This window comes from Cnephaeus nilssonii (genome assembly GCF_951640355.1).
Source record: "Cnephaeus nilssonii genome assembly, chromosome: 23".
In the NCBI taxonomy this organism is placed as follows: domain Eukaryota; kingdom Metazoa; phylum Chordata; class Mammalia; order Chiroptera; family Vespertilionidae; genus Cnephaeus; species Cnephaeus nilssonii.
In genome coordinates this window covers 16410354-16432984 of record NC_137094.1, presented here as the reverse complement: position 1 = coordinate 16432984, position 22631 = coordinate 16410354, and the positions used below count along the sequence as shown (strand labels likewise).

Below are 22631 nucleotides of genomic sequence, written 5' to 3'. Positions count from 1 at the left end.
CAGAATCTAGGGCGGCCCCCAACGCCCGGCCCGTTTTCCCTGCAGATGCCGCCTGGCTGCTGGGTGGTGGGGGCAATGGGCAGGAAAGGAAGACGAGAATGCCCTGCAAGTCTCAGTCCTTAGGAGACTCCCATGTGGAAAGGAACACATCAGTCCCACAAGGCTTGGAATCCGGAATGGAAATAAATGTTACAAAAGCTGCAACCAAGCCGGGGCCCGTTCTGTCCTTGGTGAACTGAGTGCTTTGCCCCATCTCGTCTCTGACTCAGGGGAACAGAGCACTGACTCCATCTTTATGGTTCTTCTACACACAGTGTCCGACATACAATGAAAACACCACAAGGCACACACAGAAAAATATGACTACCAAGCCGCCTAAGAATGGTCAGATTTGTAGTTCAAAAGGATTTTAAAGTAACTACTAAAGAAAAGAGACAATGAAAAAAGGGATGGAAAATGCCAACAGGACCTAGAATCCATAAGAAGAATAAACATGATGGGCACGAAATCATTTATTTTAGCACTACTTTGAAATACTAGATATGCTGTATCCAACATTTTGGGACTGATCAAATAAGTTATATCCAGTCTATGAAATCATAAAACTATTAAAAATGTTATGAAAAAAATGTTGTTGTGGAATATTTGATATTATGAACAAATGTCTGAGAAGTATTAAGTAAAAGAAGTTGATAAAACATGTTTGTCTGTAATAATATGTAGTAGAAAGACTAGAAGAACATATACTAAATGCTTAAAAGGGTTCTCTCTAGATGGTGGAATTTATAAGTGATTTTTTAATCTTCTTTTTGTTTATAGGGGTTTCCTGAGTTTCATACGTCATGTTTATAGTGAGAAAAAAAAATCAATTTTTACATGAAAATCAAATGACTGAATAAACAGGCTTTAAAGAGCAACTTAAACTCACGTATACAGTGCCATAATGGGAACATTTAAAAAACAACAACACTTTTATTGATGTCAGAGAGGAAGGGAGAGGGATAGAGAGAGAAACATCACTAATGAAAGAGAATCATCTATCGGCTGCCTCCTGCACACCCCGTACTGGCGATGGAGCCCGCAACCCGGGTATGTGCCCTGACCTGGAATTGAACCATGATCTCCTGGTTCATAGGTTGATACTCAATCACTGAGGCACACCGGCTGGGCAATGGAAATTTTTTTTAAAAATAGGAAGCATGATTTCAAGCAAGGTAAAACAACAACCTTACGTGTATGGAAATCTGGGCTCTCTGAGACTATCATCCTATGCTTCCCCTATTTTCTATTCAAAATTTTAAAACTCTACCAATATTAATATACCTAAGTAAATCTTTCAGTAACACTTCTATATAAAGGATAATCTACCCATTTACAGAGAAACGTAATATATAAATTAGGATCTAAGTTAAACACAAAAAGATTGTATCACCTTCCAAAACCCCAGGTGAGACAGGAAATGGTAAGACCTAACACAGTAGCTAAGGCCCAGTCCCAGCGTGTTACCTGCTCAGCAAACTGGGTCATGTAGCGCTGGAGTCTGGGCTGGTTGTCCGTCTGCTCACACATTTGCACTAAGATATCAAAGTCGCAGTATTTCTCTGCTAACGAAGCAGCCAATGAGTACTGGCCTAGAGTGACTGTGGAAACGAGACCAGATGGAAACAAATCTTGTTAGTGAAAACTTAAGATGTAAGAAAAAAAATATTACTTGCAATTTTACCCTTATCTATTTTACATCGGAAAAATAATTAATGGGATAGAAACCTTCCCAGTTACTGACATTTAGTTTCAGAATCCACATAAAATCATTAAAGAGCCCAGCCAGGGCGGCTCAGTGGTTGAGCGTGGACCTAGGAACCAGGAGGTCACAGTTCAATTCTGGTCAAGGGCACATGTCCAGGTTGTGGGCTCAATCGCCAGTAGGGGACGTGTAGGAGGCAGCCGATCAATGCTTCTCTCTCATCATTGCTGTTTCTATCTCTCTCTCCCTCTCTGAAATCAGTAGAAATATATTTTAAAAAATAAATAAGTAACATAAAACCAGTAAAGATGCAAATTCAGCCCCTGGCTTCATCAATGGATGCTATTCCCTTCCTTCATGTACGAGCGAAACAGCTGCCCCTCTTTCCCACAGTCGGGCTGATGCTGTCACACTGAGTACATGGCACGTGATCGGACGCCTTCACCTGCTCTGCCAATTCCAAGGCCCACAGCCCAGCTCACGACCAGGTACTTACGCAGCGGAGACAGGAGCTCTGACCTCTTCTGTACGTATTCAGTCTCCAGGTTGTTAAATCTCTCCTGATCCCTGGATCTGTCCAGAGACTTAAGCTGACAAGTATAACCATCCAGGAAGCAGTCGATCAGTGCGACCAACTGTTCTGTGAGAATGTTCCGGAGGTTGCTGTCTGCCTGCGGGTAAACCATTTTCAGGACGATCCCATGCTGGCGCATTATTGCTGTTCGCACGCCAGCAGGGCCACTTGTTGCTGTGAAATCACACAAAAGAAGATGGTAAGTGAGGGTTCCGTAGCGCCTCGGGGAAAGACCACCGGCCTGACAATCCTAGCACTTCGCCACTGCTGGGCAAAGGACCAAACAGGAGCTCAGCACCCCTCTCTCCGCCGGCTCAAACCCCATCTTCTCTACGGAGACTTCCTCAGCAAAGCCAGGCCAACATGGCCCTCCCTCCTGCCCTCCCAAATTCCTTCCTTCCCTCCCTCCCTCACAAATTCCTTCCTTCCTTCCTTCCTTCCTTCCTTCCTTCCTTCCTTCCTTCCTTCCTTCCTTCCTCCCTCCCTCCCTCCCTCCCTCCCTCCCTCCCTCCCTCCCTCCCTCCCTCCCTCCTTCCTTCCAAATTCCTTCCATGCTACTGCACTTACTGTCTTCTATTAAGTCAACATAAAACAGCTCAGTACCTCCAGGGCCAGGTCCCGCTTCTATGAATAACTATACGCATTAAAACCTAGTAGGTGCCACTTTGCATTTCACTTACAAACCCGCACGAGGGGAATTATACAGCTTCCAAAAGCGATGGCTCATTAGAATATATTGTGAGGAGCTGCTAGCAGACCAGTATACTCAGGCTCGGTGCTCACCAGCTCACCTGTCCACGGAATATATTCCGGCTCTTTTTCCAGTGGCTCTTCTCTCCTGTACAAGGAGTTTCTGTTTTGCCGATAGTGACTAGCAGCTTGCAGCATGTCCTGGAGAAAAAGGAAACGCATTAGCAGATGCAGAAAGCCGTGAGTCCCAGTATTTCCCAAGGGAATTCGGAACATCAAAATCTGTTTACATGAAAAAAATCCTCAACATAGGCCTGAAGGATAACTGGTTCTTTTGGCATTTGAAATCTAACTCCATAATCTAACTCCGATTTTTGAAAACTACAGTAACCAAAGTAAAAAAACCATTATTATAAAGTACACTGGCTAAAATTAAATGGAAGTTTTAATCAATAAGTAGTGAGCTTTTGAGTAATTAAAAAATACTTACTTAGACAGTTACATGAATATTAATACATTTGCAATGTTATATATATCCTTCTCCAAAGAGAGGTTTATTCCACTAAATAGAACCCAGGATCACAGAAATTTAACATGCACATGCAAATATTCAAAACAGTTGTTGACTGATTGATGAAATGACTGATATTTTTCTAACTTTCTGGAATTAACGACGGCAAAGCTCTTATAAATGACTGGTGACACAGAATAGGAATAGAGAAACCACTTCCTCCTCTGTCCACATCTGGGCTTTGGGTTGCTGAAACCGTCATCGTATTTTGGTACCTTGAGAATATTGTTCACACTGATCACCACCTCAGCCCATTCAACTGATTCCAAAGACGTCTCCTTTAAGACCTGCTCCTCATGTTCCAGCAAACACTCACAGATCGTATCTACCTGCGACACCTGCGGGAGGAGAGAGACGTCAACCACAAAGTTCAAATCTCCTAACTTCGCAAAATTAGAGTGCCCAAAAAATTCAGTCTTACAGGTAAGCGAATTCTGGACAGTTAGCAGGTAGATTTTTAAACTTAAATACCAAGTATAGGCAGCCCTTCAGAGCTATAGAGTCTGCATCTGTGGGATTCAAAATATTTGGGGGAAAATGTGGCATTGTCACTGACATGCACTCTGTATTAGGCCCACCATGGCTGCATCTGTACTGAGCATGTGCCGACTTTGTTTTTTGTCGTTAAAAGTGGAATAACCAGTGGGGGGCGTGCAGGAGGCAGCCGATCAATGATTCTCTGTCATCACTGATGTTTCTCTCTCTCTCTCCCCCTCTTCCTTCCTCTCTGAAATCAGTAAAAATATACTTTAAAAAGGGATCAAAACATTCAGCAAGGATAGGGAGGGCTTCTTAGTTCTGCGAGCACCAGGAAAGCCCTAAGTCAGTGGTACTTTCTGAATGATTTACCCAGAAAGCAGGAAGTCCAACTTAAATTTCAACGCGCGCTTTGCCCTCCATCTTTCCCCTGCATGGGCCTGACCCCGTGTAAGCGGCCCAGCCCGGGGAAGCCACGGAGGGCAGAAGCTCGTCTCACCTCCCTGAAGAAGATGTCGGCGGGGGTCAGGCTGGCCGGGATGTCGCAGTCCCGCTTGTGCAAAGCGATCAGGATGGCCGTGTTCACCAGCTCAGGCAGCCGCGAGTGGTGGTTCTTGAGGACGATGGCGGCCGACAGCTTCTCCGCGTGCTCACAGAGCAGCCGTCGCGTGGCCATGGGCGCCCCTCTCACCCGGGAAGTGCGCAGGCGCCCAAACAGGCCGACCTTGCAGAGAGACACATGTTCTTGGAATGCATTTACAGGAGCACAAATAATGCAGTCACATTCCCACCCAAGCATGTGGGGTGCAGAGCCACTGCCCTAGCGCTCCCCACAAAGGACCGCCAGCTGCCTCTCCTACTGGCTGCTTCCAACACCCATGCATGCACGCACATGCGCATGCACACACACCACACACACACACACACACACACACGCACTCATGCGCACACAGCTTAGCCAGGGCCACTACTAACACCTGTAAGAAATATAGACATTCCAGTTCTAAGATTGGGGTAACTCCTGAGTTTCTGTCCACTACTGTTGTCTCTAGATATCTTATTTCTCAAATTATTGCTTCTAGTTAACAAAATGACTAAGTCGTTCTTTCCTAGCGGCATCCGAGAGTCCAGACCTCTGTGGGCTATTAACTTAGCAGTTTCCATCTTCAACACTGATTTCCAGAACCCTAAAGCCAGTGAGCGTGTGTGCATGTGGGGGTGCGGGAGCGGAGTGGGGGTACCAGTGGGAGGGTCTGATAACTTTGCGCTCCCACCTCTGATTTGCTTGATGCCCATTTCTCGTATGTTACTAGGTTCTAGAGTTTTCCTAACTTCCTATTTGCTAAATCATTACAATAACCTGAACTACAAAAAGCCAAGAGACACATAAATAATAAAAGTCTTCCCGTTTTAAGTGTAGCCCGTTTCATGAATAAATGGCCCAGTTTTTATATATTTTTATATACTGTGAACAGGGAGCTACCGCACTGAACAGCAGAGAGAACATTCTCGCCCCCACAGGAAGGTCTATCGGGCAGCAAGGACTAGAATCTTTAACACGAAGGCTTCCTGATTTGGGGAAAAACAAGCAAAAATGAGATTAGCTTCACGCATTTGGACATATGCGTGGGAGCCACTGCTGATGGCAAAACTGGGTGGTTTTGTGTATCAATCCTAACAGCAAAAACATTTTCTAATTTTACTTTAGGCTCAGTTTAAATGGGACTATCCCTTTAAAAAATACATTCAATGAGAATCTGATTCTCATGGCATTTCGAAATTTAAAATCCTCAGCTAAAAATCTCATTTTTATCATCTTATTCTTCTTCACTGTCTTTCTAATAATACAAAATCAACTCAGGAAAATGTAAGCTTGACATAAAGCCCCAGGGGAAATCTGAATGACAGGCAGGCTATCCTAGGAGTCACAAGAAAAGCCAAAAGTACACGTCTGCTGAAATACACTATTTTTGAGCTTTTTATCTTATTTTCAATGCAACTTTTATACTTGGAGTAATCGATCTCCACACAGCCCTGGACTTATTTACTTTTAAGTTGGAAAAGAGGAAGAGAACATGTAAAATCCACCGGACACCTGCCCCGCTGCCCGGGGGAGCCGACCACGGGCCAGCAGAGCAGTGCCCGGCACTGCCCCAGCGGCGGGCGCTCACCTGGTGGATGAAGTCCACGAGGAAAGAGTGGGCCTTCATCTTGTCCTCCAGCTGGTGCAGGATGATCAGTGAGGTGTTGCTGAACCCGGGAGCTTCTGTTGAAACACAGCCACGAAACTTAAAACACATAACGTACCGGCTTTATCGTCATTACTGAGATGAGAATAAAAAGTTAAGAAACATCCCTACGAAAGGAAAAGACCAACCTCTCCATGCGATTATTTGTAACATTACCCAAGAGTTTAGAAAACTTAGGGAAACATTGTGGGAGTTTGCTACAATTCACAGCCTACATAATAAAATGGTAATATGTAAATTACCATCACTCCGCTACGCCCACGATTGGGCCAGCAGGAGGCGCAGGGGGCGGGACTCAGGGTGGCCGGGGTAGCTGATTGGGCCAGCAGGACGCTGAGCTCGCGGCGCCACTCAGCGTCTGTGCCATGGCTGCGCCGGAGGCTTTCGGAAGGCTTGGTGCACCGGTGGACAGCCGGCCAGCTCCCCCGCGATCAAAAGCCAAAGCGGGGGAGCTGGCCGGCTGTCTGCTCCGGCACAAGGCCTTTCGAAAGCCTCCGCCGCGCAGGAGGCTTTCGGAAGGTCTGGTGCACCGGCGGACAGCCAGCCCGCTGGTGCACCAGGTGCATGATTAAATCATGCACTGGGCCTCTAGTGTATTTAAAACATAAAGGAGAGCACAACCAATGGACACGCACACTGGGGCGGTGGGGGCTCGTCCTGGGGGGTGGGAGTGGACAGGGAGGGGCCGATGGGGGAACAAAGAAGACTTGCCCCATCGTCCCCTCAGTTTCTGTTCTATCACGTGGATCTGTTTGGAGAACTTCTCACAATCTACTATAAGGAAAGCCACAGCCTTTTAAAAAATGCTGAGTTAATATTAAACTGTCTCATAAACTTAAGCGAGATGCTTTGAGAGACACTTAAACAAAAGAGCCAGGATGTTGTTCTCAGAACAGAGCATCCCATATACTAGCCCCGGAGGTGCTTACCCTCGGGGACGGACTCGGCCCAGCGCGGGTCCGAGGCGGGGTAGTCGTCCACCAGGTCCACGCTGATCTGGGCCACAGCTTTGTCCAGTTCGCTGTCCGAGTCCAGATCCGCGTGGGAGGAAAACAGCTCGTCGACCATCATCTGAGCGTGACCCACGTCTTTTCTGAAACGGAACCGGGAAACGGAAGCATGAAAAGAGGCAGAGCATGCTCAATACCCACCGTGAGAAAGTTAATGTGAACTTCAAGTCCCATCTTCTAGCCCAAAGTTAATTACTTTTAGTAACATTTAGTTAAATGCATTCATGAATTCAACAAGTATATGCTGAATGCTTAGAATATGCTAGGCACTGGAGACAGATGACAGGACATTGAAGAACAGCCCACGACTTGTCATGAGGAATCAGCCAATTAAACAGGAAGTTATGCAGACACGACGGCTGGGGAAGAACAGGGGAACCAACACCACCGAGGGGCCGGGAAAACCTCCCGGGAGAAGAGGTGGCTGTCCACTAAGGGGGAGTGCAGGGAGGCCGGGAGCGTGGGGGAGGCACAGGGCACAGAGAGCAGGCGCCCGAGGGAAGAATGCATGCAGCCCAGGAGAGAACTGACGCCACCGACGGGGCTGACATGAGCCAGGGGGGAGCCAGGGAGGAAAGTTCCCCAGGCAGACCTTCTAGAAACACCACCAATCAGAGGCCGGATGAGCCCAGCCAGCGAGGCTCCGTGGTTGAGCGTCGACCTAGGAACCAGGAGGTCTCGGTTCGATTCCCAGACAGGGCACATGCCCGGGTTGCAGGCTCCATCCCCAGTGTGGGGTGTGCAGGAGGCAGCTGATCCATGATTCTCTCTCATCATAGATTTTTCTCTCTCTCCCTTCCTCTCTGAAATCAATAAAAATAGGCTTGAAGAAAAACAAAAAGGACAAAAACAACCTTCTATTTGCCTAACATTATACACAAAAGATGCCCGCAAGCTGCCTTCACATCACCGTTTCCGCAGGTGCCCTGCTTTTCATGAAGGGGAGAGGGTGTTATATCATCTCCCCGCAGCGGAGCTGGGACCCTCCCGTGACAACCAAGTTCAGAAGAACAGTTGCGAAAGTGTAAAGTTCAGAAAGCACTTTCTCCTTAACGGCTCATTCTTTCAACCCGCTTGGTCATCAAATAAGGAGCATGTCAGCAAACTGTGTCCTCAGACTTAAAATAAGCCATCATCTAAAAACCGGTTATACCTGCAGTACTGCAGAAAAGCGGCTTTCAGCAATCTGGTTTTATCCTCCTGGGCTATGGTTTCGTTCTTTGTAGAGGTCTCAAAAACCATACTCTGTAAAATAACAAATGATAATTTAGAAGTGAAGGTATCAGAATATTCTTTTTTAAAAAATATATTTTTATTGATATCAGAAAGGAAGCGAGAGATAGAAACATCAATGATGAGAGAGAATAAACACTGGGGATTGAGCCTGCAACCTGGGCATGTGCCCTGACCGGGAACCGAACCCCGACCTCCTGGTTCATAGGTCGATGCTCAACCCCTGAGCCATGCCAGCCAGGCAGAATATTCCTAATTATTGGACTAAAAACTGGGCCCACCTATGACAGCAATAACACGGGTACACATACTCTCTATACCAATAGTTTATATACATAAAACACATATTGAGAAACAAGATAAAATGAACCAAGTGATCAACTGAAGTCCTAAAGAAAAGGTATGTGTATAATTGAGGGATTACATTGTGAGCAAAATTATCTGGGGATTTCATTATAACCAACACAACCCTTTCATGGGTCTGCTCTTATACAACTCATCACAATGTGTATTACTAAGCGTAATGGCTGATGCCAAGCTTAAACAAGGATTTGAAAAATTTTAAAGAAATAGAATACTGTAAGATAGCTTTGGAACATCAGCAGTGTCACAAAATCCACATTACCAAAAAAACAAAAAACACGTTATTTTTTTGTCGAAACTGTACCAAATTACTTTAATTATGAATTACAGAAATGGTCCATATATTTCACATACTAGTCAAATGGAAAGTAGCCCAAACGGTATTACTTATTGTCTCCTGTAAAAGAATGATGAAAATCTTGTAGATCAGGGGATTTCAGGTTTCAAGATGACAGAATAATAAAATGGATGGTTTTATCCCTCTCTCCCTCTCAAAAACCACCCCAAATAAGAAGTGAAAGCAGCACACCACCCAGACATCTGTGCTGCAGCCCACAGCAGAGACGGAAGCCAGAGGCATGGCAGCGCGGAGCGGAGGGGACCACAGCCCTGCCTGGGCAGGGCCAGGGCCCGTGTGGCCTGAGGCCAAGGCCAAGGCCAAGCAAAGGACAGCCTGTGGGAAACTCCACTGATGGGCCCTAAGGAGCTGCTGCCGGGCGCGGCAAGATTCAGCCAGATGTCAGCCAGCAAATATAAAACAGCCACTGCACACTCCCGGATCACACGTGGCTGAGTAACGAAGCGAGTGTAATCAGCGTATCACCTGACTCTGGGAACTGGCAAGAATACTCATATTGCCACTATCACGGGAAAGAAATATTTGGATGAAAGGCAGAGAAAGAACTATGCTCCCCCAAGTTCTCATCTTCTATACTAGGAAGTCAACAGATGTCTAAAACTGGTGAGTGAGGAGAGAGCAATATATGGTTATTACTTAGAAACAGAGAAAAAAATACCAGAAGAAACAGCAAAAAAGACTTAAAAGTAGCTGCTCTGGCAAGGAGGACAAAGGGGATGAGAGAGATAAAAGAACGAATGTTTTCATCACAACGCTTTTAAAACGACCTGACTTTGAAAAACATTTGTGGAAACAGCCTGATAAAGATGTAAAAACGACATAGAACCACATACCTCATTGCTTGGCCCAGCGACGGAAGAAGCTAAAGATTCTTCAAGGTCCTCGGCTAATATGGACACATTTTCCCTGGAAGTAACAGCCACCAGCCCACTGTTTCTAGAAAACAGGATCGGGACACCACCACAGGAACCCGCTCCTAAAATACTGTCCCCTAGAAGACAGCGGAACACACAATCAATTATACGGACACATGCTTCCTAAAACCCCCACCCTCGGCAGAAAATCAGCTGACGCACGGAGACACGTCCTTGGCCTTTACAATACCACTCCTGCTGTGAACTCAGTTCTCTGTCCCAGGTCCAGGGTCAAGAACCTGCTGCTATCTGAAGTAGCAGCCTGTGCCCTCAGCTTTGGGGCAATCAACACTAGCCTCACAAGACAACAGCAGGTAGTAAGCAAAAGAGTAAAATGACTCGTTCTGCAAAATTCAAAATACCAGCTTTTGTAATCTGATGGGGTCCTTTTGTTCTCTTCTGCCATGACTCACCGAGTAAGCCAGCTGGGCGGTGGAGTGGGAGGTCTAAGCCTGCTCAGGGCCTTACTTAATGCCATCCTACCCACCCGGTCAAGTCTCGTGCTGGGACCAGAAAGTCGAGGTTTCATCCTGTTGCCTCACCTGGATCCTGCTCTCTGCCCAACCCCTTTAGATAAATATCCTCATTTAACCATCTGCTTAGCTTCCTTTCACTCCCGGATGGCTTAACCCCCGCCCCCTCCCCATGAGTCCAACACCTGAGGGTCTTATCCAGGGGTCTGGATACACTTAAAGAACAACTCAGAGCCCTAACTGGTTTGGCTCAGTGGATAGAGCATCAGTCTTCGGACTCAAGGGTTCCAGGTTCGATTCCGATCAAGGGCATGTACCTTGGTTGGGGGCACATTCCCAGTGGGGGGTGTGCAGGAGGCAGCTGATCGATGTTTTTCTCTCATCGATGTTTCTAACTCTCTATCCCTCTCCCTTCCTCTCTGTAAAAAATCAATAAAATATATTAAAAAAAAGAAAAAAAGAAAGGAAGAACTCAGAATGAGTCACTCTTACTAACTAGGGATAAGGAATTATTTCTTATGTCAGTCCTTCCCTTCTTGGCATTTTCTGGAGAAAGCGTTGCTATTTTTGCCTATAAATGTGACAGCCTGGGACTTCTACGCCCCTTCTGCTTTTTCATAGGGCTGTGACTTCAGCTACCATGGGTGTGTGGCACTGAAGGTCTGAGCAGCACCGGAGGGACGAGCTTGAAGAAACACTTATGGGAGAAGAATAGAGACGGCAAGAATGATGAGCGAGCTCACGGCTGCTCCGTACCGTGCGTACTGAAGACAATCTTCTCCTGCGGAGGAGAGAACTTGCCGGTGCCGGTGGAACACACAAAGACGGCGCTTTCGTTGTACAGGTAGGCGGTCTGGCTGGAAAAGTCCGGGACCATCAACCGACACGTGGTCGACTCTTCAGACTGAAAATCAAATTCAAAATTCCATTTCATGAGGACCGACACACAAAGGCTTGTCTGTATGACTTCATCATTCCCACTTGGGTACAACATATCACCGTGTATTGAAATAAGAGAACAAGTTGGATTTCCTTACAGTATTCGGCTTAACAAGTCATATTAGAATAAGCAGAAGGATTTAGCAGCGTTAGTACTATACGAGGTTAAATGAAATGAACTTACAGTTGTTAAGGCTGTTCCTCATGAACATCAGTTATTCAACAATATGTCCAATTGCTATTAAGAAGCTTAACGTTGGAGATCTTTTTGTCCTTTTAATCATTTACATGAACTTTAAGTGCATAACGCCTACAAATATAACCCTACTTGGAGCGAAAGGGAATTTTTCTGTGATAAACAGGACTCAAAGCCAAACCTCAATGTCTACCCGGTTTGTTCCTTATTTTTCACTGGGTAGCTCACCATCAGTCTTTTCTTTCTACTCGACAATATAGAAATGAGGCTCTTCACAGAGTAGGTGAGAAGCAGCCAACTGCTTGCTGCCAGCGGCTTTGACTCTTCAGCTAAGGCTGAGGAACAAGTCTGGGATCGCAAGCAAAATGCAACGTCTAAAACGTAGCTGTTTTCAAATACACCCGCCAAAATAAATAAAATAAATATACCCAGCCCTGCAGATGAATCTCTCAAAGAACTTGAGCCCGGAATGGTTAGGGAAAGAAAACTGAGCATGTGAGCATCACTCTGGGATTGAACTTAGATAAGATCTTACCTGAAAGGGTGGATTATACTGAGTGACTTCTACTGTGACCGCATCTGACATCTGGTAGCCATTATCTTCCACTGTCACCAGGGAGTAATAGACGAGGCATGGGCTGTCTGCGGGGTGCCACGCGGCTGCCAGCACCACGAGCCCGTCACTGGTCAGGGCGAAAGGGAAAGCGACAGTCACTTTGGCAGACAGCCTGGCAGTTTCTCACGTGGTTAAACATGCACTTCCCATGCGGCCTCGCAAGCCCCCTCCCAGACATTCACCCAAGAGAAGGACACACTGGTCGCTCACATGGCAAGATCAGCATTAGAGACCTAGCAAGACTCATCATTTTATCACACACCAACTTCCTCCCCAGACAACGACCTAGAGTCTTTATGACTAAGTAACTGCTCACCAGTTTTGCTTCAAATCCAAATAGCGAACGTTGACCCCCTCTTTAATAGCTTCGTAGTTGCTTTCTGATCCCTAGATGAAAACATCAACAAGGTAAGCTCTGTGCGTACAGGAATCAACTTCACCTCTGCGGCCCCAGCACCGGCTAACGTGCCTCAGCCCCAGCGGCTCAGCTACTGAGTGATGCATGCGTTTTAAACATTATTAAGTCAATCGGTGAGCTACAATATCTCTAGAGATTGAATACTTGGTTTGTTTATCCGATGGCTAAAAACTGTGCTTGTATTTTACCTTAACATACGTGCTTACGGATAAAACACTGAAGGAGCAAGCACACTCATGTCACCACAAAGTGAATGAGAGGCGCGGACCGCTGCTTCTTACCCAAATAGCATCGGTGATGTTCTCCTTCAGGGCCCTGTTCATGTCCCAGCTGTGCACCTGCCTCTCTGACGAGTCATCTAGCTCCCACTTACTGATGTTCGCACTGGTCAGGCTGTACAAGCTTGACCTCTCGCTGTCCCACAGGACGCTGGAGAGCTGCATGGAGAAGAGAAAAAAGCCAAGTTTACAGACTCCATTCTAATGTTAGCACACGATGTTTCCGAAATTCAAGTTTCGTCTCTTTCATGATACTTGATTAGTACGCCCAGCAGAATTCCTCCTTTAGGATCCAAAGGAAGGAGTGGTCCTGAAACAGACCCGGAAGCAAGGCGGATTTCCACCGGCAGAAACATCAAGGCAGAGGGCCACGCGGGGCAGGGGTGGGAGGCGGGAAAACGCAAGGGTCCTCAGAGAGCCAGCAGTCCTGTGAACGTGGCATGTAGGTAATAACCAGAAGAGGCAAAAGATGAGGCCCAATGGGGAATCAGGGATGCACAGCAGAGTCTGGAATGTAAGTCTGTAAACCCGGTCAGCAAGGGGGCTCTAATCAATGGCTTTTGACCGTAGAGCTGTTAGAGGAAAATGAACTGGGAGGGATGTGTGTAGATAGTTAAACATTGTTATTTTGCCTTTTAAGCATCTACTTGCTTACGAAGTATACTGTGTTTTTTAGAGCTGGGAATACACGGGTGTTTTTTTGTTCGTTTTTGCTGCAAAAAGCTTGTTTCCAGTTAGTCCAATGCATTGGGAGAGGGGCCCAGGGTGGTTAGAAGGATGCCTACTGGTTTCAGGGAGAGACTCAGGCACAAGCCAGACCCCAAGGGATGCAGAGGGGCCCCTCAAAGGCCTCTGGGCTCCACAGGCTCCCAGCCGTGCTTGAGGGTGAGACTTTGAAGAGAGACTAGCCCAGCCCGGGGGCTGGCAGCCTGTGGGGCGAGGCAGGAGTCACCCATCTTCGTGAGGAGTTTCCCCTCCTCTGGGAAGTCACAGAGGTCCGTGCGGGTAGGACCCAGGGCCTGCAGCTCCAACAGGGCCTGGCCTGGTTCCTCTCCGCGGTCATGGCGGCTCCCATGGCATCCTGAATTTTACCCCCTCCCTGTGGGAAAGGCTCTGGCATGACCTGGAAGAGAACGCAGCCGCGGCGCTGGGTTTGCATCTTTAAGAGCCGCGGGGCACCCTCACGCTTCCCCTTAGCCAACTTGTGGAAGAAGGGGCCCATGCCCCCCCAGAGCCACATCGCTGGAGATGGAAGCCCAGAGAGAGGCAGGCGTGGGAGGCCTGCAGATGCAGGTTTACCAGGCAGCTGGCAGCAGTCTCCACTCGGTGCAATAATTCTTTTCGAATGTGGGAGCTCATGGTTGCTCCGCAATAAGGAGTTAAGGACAAAAAACCCCCACGGAGTTTATCCCTGGCTGGCGCGGCTCAGTGTGGACCCATGAACCAGATCACAGTTCGATTCCCGGTCAGGGCACATGCCTGGGCTTGATCCCCGTGTGGGGCGAGCAAGAGGCAGCCAATCAATGATTCTCTCATCATTGATGTTTCTATCTCTCTCTCCCTTCCTCTCTGAAATCGATAAAAATATATATATTTTAAAAAACCAAGCTTATAAAAACAGTTATTTTATCAACTCACCATGAGATCACTGCTCGGAGATAAAATCCCCAGAAGAGAAGAGACCTTCCGCCCAATGCCAGAGAGCACGCCTTGGCCTTGGGGCAGGGCCCGCTGATGAACCTTCCCCAAGTTCTCCGGCGTCAGGCGAAGCAGCTGGCTTCCCGACGCAGCCAAAATAAAGCTTCCTCCCTGGGAACAAATAGTGTGAAATTAATTCAGTGAAGCGGCTAACACCAAGATAAAGAAAGTTAACACAAAATGCTTCAATACAAGGGGAAATCATCTATCCCTTAACAAGAAATCTCAGAGCATACAGAGGAACACTGCTAGTAAAATAACTTCTGCATGAATCCATTCACTCAAGACTATTCATTCTACATAGAAACACTTTTGTTTTGTAAATTGCCTATTTTTTTCTGATTTTTAAATTACAGGTTTATCACATTGCAGGTTAAACAAATCGAGCGTCAGATTTTATTTCTTTGGTAAACCTGCAGAGTATACAGTAGCAAACCATTTTTCGTAGTGTCCGAGTTATTACGTCACTCGTGTAAAATGTTCGTGAAAGAAATGAACACCACTAGCTACTAGTATTGGCATTTCAGAGCTCTATGAGAAGTCCTTTCTTTCTCTAACTGATCAAATCATAGACCCTGGTATCCTTCTTGTCTCTCTTTTATTGCTCCCTGGCCTGCATGGTCTGTTGAAAACCCTGAATATTTAGCCATTCAAATCCCACTTCTAAGCCGCGTGACAGCTTTCCAGTTCAGAGAGAAGAATATCCACCATGTACTTTACCTGCACCGCTGTTAGGAAATTGTAAGTTTTATCACCTCCCGAATCTACGTAAGTCTCTGTGTAGGCGTCTTCATGAGCAAGACTTGGCCAATAGCGAACAGATCCTTCTCTGGTGGCCGCCATGACAGCGACAGACTGAAAACAAGATCACCGCACTCAGCAACCACGGTAAAGGGAGGTCGCAAGAACTGGGAGTCTGATGAAACTGACATTAGAAAACCAGGGCAATTTACTATCTGATTAGGAAAAATCAGAAATAAAAACTCCTTGATACTTAAAAAAAAATTATCATACAGTAAAATTGACTTTTTCCTTTGGTTGTACAATTGTATGAAATTTAACACACATACAGACTCATGTTAACTATCACCACATAGTAAGGACACAGGACAGTTTCATGAGCCCCCAAAATTCCCTAGACCGACGCCTTTACAGTAAGGCTCCCCCCGCATCCTGCCTCCTGGCAACCTCTGCTTCCATCATCATCGTGTGATCTTCCCAGAACGTCCACTAAAATCATGGAGTAACCTTCCGACACGGGCTCATCTCGCTTGCACGTTGTATCTGAGGTCGATCCAGGTTGTTGCACGTGTCAATAGTTCATTCCTTTTCACTGCTGAGTGGCATCCCATTCTAAGGCTGCCCCAGTCTGTTTACCCATTTACTTGTTGAAGGCTATCTGGGTTGTTCCCACCTTTGGCTATTGTACTGGTAAATAAAGCTGCTATGCCATTCATGGATTGTTTTTTGTGTGAACGTGAAGTTTTAACTGGTCTAAGGAAATAGCCAGGAATAGGTTTGTGGAGTCGTAGGGTTAAATGTATTTTAACCTGTAAGACAGTGAAAATCCAGTGGCTGTACCATTTTGGCATGCCCACCAGCAAGATGTGAGTTCCAGCTGCACCACATCCCTGCCAGCACTTGTTAGTGTCAGCACTTTTCATTTAGCCACTGTAATGAGGGTGTGGTGGTACGTCATTGTTTCCATGTGCATTTCCCTAATGGCTAATGATGTGACCATCTCTTCATGTGCTTCTCTGACATCCTTGCATGCTCTTCGGTAAAGCACCTGTTTGAGTCCTACGCCATTTTTAAATTGGCTGGTTTGTCTCCTTGTTCAGCTTCAAGAGTTCTTTTTATGTTTTGGATACAAGACTCAGATATTTGATTTACAAATATTTCTCCCAGTCTACAGCTTGTCTCTTTATTTTCTTGTCAGTGCCTTTGGGAGAGGCAGGTTTTTAATTCTGATCGTTTCATTTATCCCCTTTTCTTTTAGGAATCACGCTTTTGGTGATTCCCAGGAACTCTTCTAATCAAGTCATGCTGATTTTCTCCTATAAGTTTTATAGTTTTACATTTACAGTAATGACCCACTTTGAGTTCATCTTTGTATAAGGTATGAGGCTCAGGGGGACATTCATTTTTTTGCATAAAGATGACCAATGGTTCCAACACCATTTCCTGAAAAGACCATCCTTGTTCCCCTGAACAGCTTTGGCATCGAAGTCAAAGGTCAGAGGCACCTTTGTGTGAGTTTCTGTCTAATCTGTTCTGTTCCATGGTCCTACGTGCCCATCTCTGTGCCATTACCAGTGTCTTCATTCCCGTCACTTGAAAGTTATGTCTCAGAATTAGATCCAATGACTAACTTAAAACTCGCTTATTTGAAAAAAAACACAACCTATACTAATAAAAGGGTAATACGCTAATTAGACTGGGAGAACTTCCGGGAGACCTTCCGGACAAAGCCATGGTGGTGGGGCCGAGGCAGAGGCGGTTAGGGGCGATCAGGTCGGCAGGGGGGGCAGTTGAGGGTGATCAGGCCAGCAGGGTGGGGCAGTTAGGCGTCAATCAGGCTGGCAGGGGAGTGGTTAGGGGGTGATCAGGCTGGCAGGCAGGCGAGCGGTTGGGAACCAGCAGTCCTGGATTGTGAGAGGGATGTCCGACCGCCGGTTTAGGCCTGATCCCACAGGGCAGTCAGACATCCCCTGAGGGGTCCCAGATTGGAAAGGGTGCAAGCCAGGCTGAGGGGACCACCCCTCCACCCCAGTGCACGAATTTCGTGCACTGGCCTCTAGTATTTCAATAAGCACTTAAGTCACCTACCTGAGTAGAATGCACTTCACCCGAGGTAGCCAAGTAAGAGAGAGCCACCAGGTCAGCGCTCCGCTGGAAATCACTGGGAGGCAGCTGAAGCTCTTTGCAAACAGATAACTGTAAAGCAAAGCCCAACAAAAGACCTTCGCATCAAGTTCACTTTTTTGAATATGCACCTGACTTCACCATTTTCTTTCTCTGCCTATTTTACACTCTGTTTCATTGCTGGAAATAGCACTCTACAAATATTCTTTCTTCTCAAAATTTTCAATCAGGCTTTCAGTAGTTTTAAAACAAAGTTTCGTAAGAGATATAAAATCAGGAAAGCTTAAGAACTAGATCGCACTCTGAATATCAACCAATCCAATCTCTTCCCGGGCTGAAAAGAGTGTACTGCTTCAGAGAGGAGTACATGCTCAGTATTTCAGATCACTATGCACATGCAAACCCACTCATGCTTGAATACATTCAGACTGTCCTCCCAACAACTCTACAAATTTAGGGTAAAAACTAAGGGCCAACGGGTTCCCTCTCCTCTATCTCCTTTCATCTCCCCAAAGAGCCATTACCTTAGAAATGGGGGACAGAGCAATCTTCCAGATAATGAGCTTGTCTTTGCAGACCAGACAAGCCCATCCACCTTCATCTATGCGAACAGTGAGCTGATCATCATCTGAATAAAAATATGAGGGGAAAACAAATGAGGTACATAGTGCATCTTAGCGTCTGAAAAAGAGCAACTATTCACATTTCCTTACACCAGTCTTCACTGCCACATTCTTCACCACAAAAATTACCACTCACGAAAAAGGTTAATTTACAACAAAAAATGCTCTTGTATATCATTCAGGAGTTATCAATATCCAAAACCAGAGATCCATTTTACTCTGATAACCACTTTTAGAACAAATATACCTGAAGACAAAAAGTATATGTTGGGCCTAGGTTTAATCTCTCTTAATTTTTGTTATAAACAGATATCTTACTTTCTGTAATTCTATTATAGTCAAGATGTGCAAGTTCATGTTGATGAGAAATATTCCATCTTCTAGAACGGAGTACTTACTTTAAACTTTTCTGTCATTCACAGTATGAATACATTTTACATCATGATGCATTTGTAAACAATGTAAATAAAACAAAACTTACTTAAGATTATATGAGATGCACTCTGATATTCTAGATTCTACTTTATTTCATTTTTAAAAAAATGCTGGTTATGAAACACTGAACTGATCTGTCACCACCTACAGTTTGAAAAACAACATTCCAGAAAATCGCAAAGATCTAGAATTAAATTCTTTTATAAAAAATATATGTATTTTGCCGAAACCGGTTTGGCTCAGTGGATAGAGCGTCGGTCTGCGGACTGAAGGGTACCAGGTTCGATTCCGGTCAAGGGCATGTACATTGGTTGCGGGCACATCCCCGGTAGGGGGTGTGCAGGAGGCAGCTGGTTGATGTTTCTCTCTCATCGATGTTTCTAGCTCTCTATCCCTCTCCCTTCTTCTCTGTAAAAAATCAATAAAATATATTTTAAAAAATATATATGTATTTTTATTGATTTCAGAGAGGAAGGGAGTGGGAGAGAGAGATAGAGATATCAATGATGAGAGAGAATCATTGATCAGCTGCCTCCTGCACGCCCCACACTGGGGATCAAACCCGCAACCTGGGCCTGTGCCCTGACTGGGAATCGAACCATGACCTCCTGGTTCATAGGTCGATTCTCGACCAGTGAGCCACACCAGCCGGGCCTCAATTAACTTTTGAAATTGGACTTGAGTTTTGCATTTGCAGTACTTACAACCATTAAAGATTTGACTGTGGTGGAATGAAATTCCGCTTCTAAAATTTATTATATTTCTCAATTACAGTGTGAAAGCAAACGGGTTGCCCCTGTCTGCCCATTTCGGTGGAGGGCTATCAGAGAAAGCACCCATTTCATGCTCCCGGCTAGAGCGAGGCTTCGTGTGAATTGCAATTAGAGGCGAATGGAAGATGACACCCACCTTCTGCCAATGTTAGGACTTCCATGACTTTAACGGGGAGAGACGATCCAAACGTCTTCACATCGTAGTTCATGGTCTCGGTTATGGAGTGATGTGGGAACATTCGTGTGGGTGTTCCTCTAAAGAAGAGAGACCTCATTACGTCACCATAACTTACATTTTCCATCAGCCTAATGTTTACATATCTATTTCCACAATAAAGAGAAGAGCTTTGATAAACAAGAAATATGAAGTGGAACAGTGAAAAAAACAACCTCTGGCTCATGTATTTGTAATAAAATGTATTTTTCATTAAAGATTGATGGGATTTAGGAGACCCTGGCCTTACACTTTTATACTCTAGTTTCTTTTCTTTTTAAAAAAAATACATTTTATTGATATTTTACAGAGAGGAAGGGAGAGGGATAGAGAGTTAGAAACATCGATGAGAAACATCAATCAGCTGCCTCCTGTACACTCCCCAATGGGGATGTGCCCGCAACCAAGGTACATGCCCTTGACCGGAATCAAACCTGGGACCCTTGAGTCCGCAGGCCGACGCTCTATTCACTGAGCCACACCGGTTAGGGTTATACTCTAGTTTCTGGATGCATGTGCCATTCACCTAAACTCTTTATAACTCCGCTTTCTTAGCTTTGAAATAAGAACGTTGGGCTAGATTAGCGTTTTTCAAATTGTGGGTAATTTTGAGGGTCTCAATCAATCAACATTTTTGAAAACAAGACTGAATATAAAATATGAATATAAAGTCTGGTAAAAAAACTATTCTTAGCTCCCTGCTATGGTCAAAAACGTTTTACAAACTTCGGATTACATTTTCTTCTAAACTCTCGTCACCACTAGAATGACAAGAATCTACCGGAGCTGCATAATCAAGCAAGAAATTAAGTAGGAGCCCTGGCAGGTGTTTCCCAATAGTTGGGGCATTGTCCAGCACACTGCAGGGTCAAGGGTTCGATTCCTGGTCAAGGGCATGTACCTGGGTTGCAGGTTCACCCTCTGCCCCAGTTGGGGAGCATGTGAGAGACAACCTCAATGTTTCCCTCTCCCCGCTCCCTTCTACTCTCCCTGAAAAAGCAATGGAAAAAATATCCACTGGTGAGGATTAACAAAACAACAACAAAAGAGAAATTAAACGGGTCACACATATCTGCTGCTGCCTGCTATTCAATACAGCTGATACAGCCAAAGAAATTATATTTTCTTTTCTTCTCACCTTCATTTTAACATTGAGAAAAACAATGGAAAGTCACCAGTTTAAAAGTTATTCTATCTCTTATGATATGAAAATTAAACGAGGAGACTCAAATACAGAGTGGTCCAGAGCTTTGTTGACCAACAGGGTAGGACAACAAAGATGTTTCTTTAAAGGATCATCACCTGTCCTAGCCGGTTTGGCTCAGTGGATAGAGCGTCAGCCTTCGGGCTGAAGGGTCCCGGGTTCGATTCTGGTCGAGGGCACAGGCCCGGGTTGCAGCTCTATCCCCAGTAGGGGGCGTGCAGGAGGCAGCCAATTAATGATTCTCTCATCATTGATGTTTCTCTCTCCCTCTTCCTTCTTCTCTGAAACCAATAAACATATATTTAAAAAAAGGATTGTCAAACTATTCAGAAACATGTTGCCTCCTCCTAAAGCCCTAGATTAATTGCGAAAGGGGGCGTGGTGTGGACCAGCGATGCGGACCGGCGCAGCCAAGTTTTTATCTGGTAACAAAGCTCTTCTCATCTCCCTGCTCACGGGAAGCCTTTTCCCTGTTAATTTAGCTACAAGTGAACGTGTGTAGCTAAAAGCCCTTTATCATCCCATTGGGCAGAGGGTCACGGCAGGTAGCATGTCAGGTGCTACACAATGACTGGGGGCCGGGGCCTCACCCCCACCATCGCTTTCTATCCGCGTCGGCCTTTCCCACGGACGCCTCCGGCCGGAGTGGCGCGGGCTCGGAGCGGGTACCATCATCGTCACTGCATCGACGGGAGAAACTCACACCAGGTCACAGGGCTGGGAGGGCGGGCGGAAACCACCGATGCAAACACACTCTGCCCTTCATCTCCGTTCAAAGGTAATCCCACGGAAAGTGCGAGCGAAGACTCGATCAATGAAAGTGATGCCCAATAACCTGCCAGGGCATCACAATAACCTGCCAGTGATGCCCAATAACCTGCCAGGGGAAGCCCGTTTCCCCAATACTCGGGCATTCGCCGGCGCCGCCTGACCCCGGAGGCTCTGGAGCCGCGGCCCGACCAGGCCCGCCGAGGCCCGGAAGCCCCAGGCGGGGGCGATCGCTTACCGCGAGCCCAGCGAGCTGTGCCGGCCGACCGGAGAGAAGAGCGCGGGGGAGCCGCCCGCCGACCCCAGGGACAGACCCTTCCTGCCGGCCGCCCGCGGCGTGGAGCCCGGCCCGACTCCGCCCAGCGGGCCCCTCCGGGTCCCCGGCCCCGGGGTCCGCGGAGAGGAGACGGCCGGGAACATGACGGGAAGGAAAAGCTACAGAGCGCGCGTGGCTTCCGGCCGTGGGGCTGCTGCGCTGCCCGCGCGCGGAGCTTGAACACGGGGCGGGAGGGCGCGCCGTGAATACGTCAAAGCGCCGCGCCGCGGGCTGGGAAGGAGGGCGCGGAACGATGACGTCAAGCGCCGCGCCGCGGACTGTGGTCCGGGCCGGGAAGGAGGGCGCGGAACGATGACGTCAGCGCCGCGCCGCTTGGCCGGGGGAGTGCGCGGGATAATGACGTTAAGCACAGAGGGGATTGGGACTGGAGGAAAGGTGAAAGGATTAGCCAAAGTGCTCAGAAGCATGACCTATAGACACAGACAACGGGGTGCTGATGGTCAAAGGGAGGGAGGTGGTGGGGGGGGCTTGGCAGAGGTAGGCAAGGGGTGGGGGTGGGGAAATGGGAACATCTGTAATACTGTCAACAATAAAAATAAAAAAGGTAAAATGGCTATAGGAAATCTTCATGTATCAATATTCACTCTAAATATACATGGACGGCCCTGGCT

The 22631-nt window shown here is 46.6% G+C and overlaps 1 protein-coding gene across 1 annotated transcript in view; it reads right to left on the bottom strand.

Moving 5' to 3' along the window:
* The window catches only part of NUP133 (nucleoporin 133), a 31354-nt gene extending 9132 nt beyond the window's left edge, over positions 1-22222 (bottom strand). Inside the window, exons 1-19 of the mRNA XM_079763577.1 lie at positions 21922-22222; positions 19634-19752; positions 18191-18294; positions 17631-17738; positions 15522-15656; positions 14742-14912; positions 13107-13262; positions 12724-12794; positions 12327-12474; positions 11413-11560; positions 10103-10260; positions 8469-8560; positions 7235-7398; positions 6228-6322; positions 4556-4780; positions 3795-3917; positions 3110-3209; positions 2241-2492; positions 1507-1640 (exon numbers count right to left, since the gene is read on the bottom strand). Of these exons, the coding sequence (XP_079619703.1) occupies positions 1507-1640; positions 2241-2492; positions 3110-3209; positions 3795-3917; positions 4556-4780; positions 6228-6322; positions 7235-7398; positions 8469-8560; positions 10103-10260; positions 11413-11560; positions 12327-12474; positions 12724-12794; positions 13107-13262; positions 14742-14912; positions 15522-15656; positions 17631-17738; positions 18191-18294; positions 19634-19752; positions 21922-22103 (2685 nt within the window). The 5' untranslated portion in view covers positions 22104-22222. The remainder of the gene's footprint in view (positions 1-1506; positions 1641-2240; positions 2493-3109; positions 3210-3794; positions 3918-4555; positions 4781-6227; positions 6323-7234; positions 7399-8468; positions 8561-10102; positions 10261-11412; positions 11561-12326; positions 12475-12723; positions 12795-13106; positions 13263-14741; positions 14913-15521; positions 15657-17630; positions 17739-18190; positions 18295-19633; positions 19753-21921) is intronic.
* Positions 22223-22631: the final 409 nt, after the last annotated feature.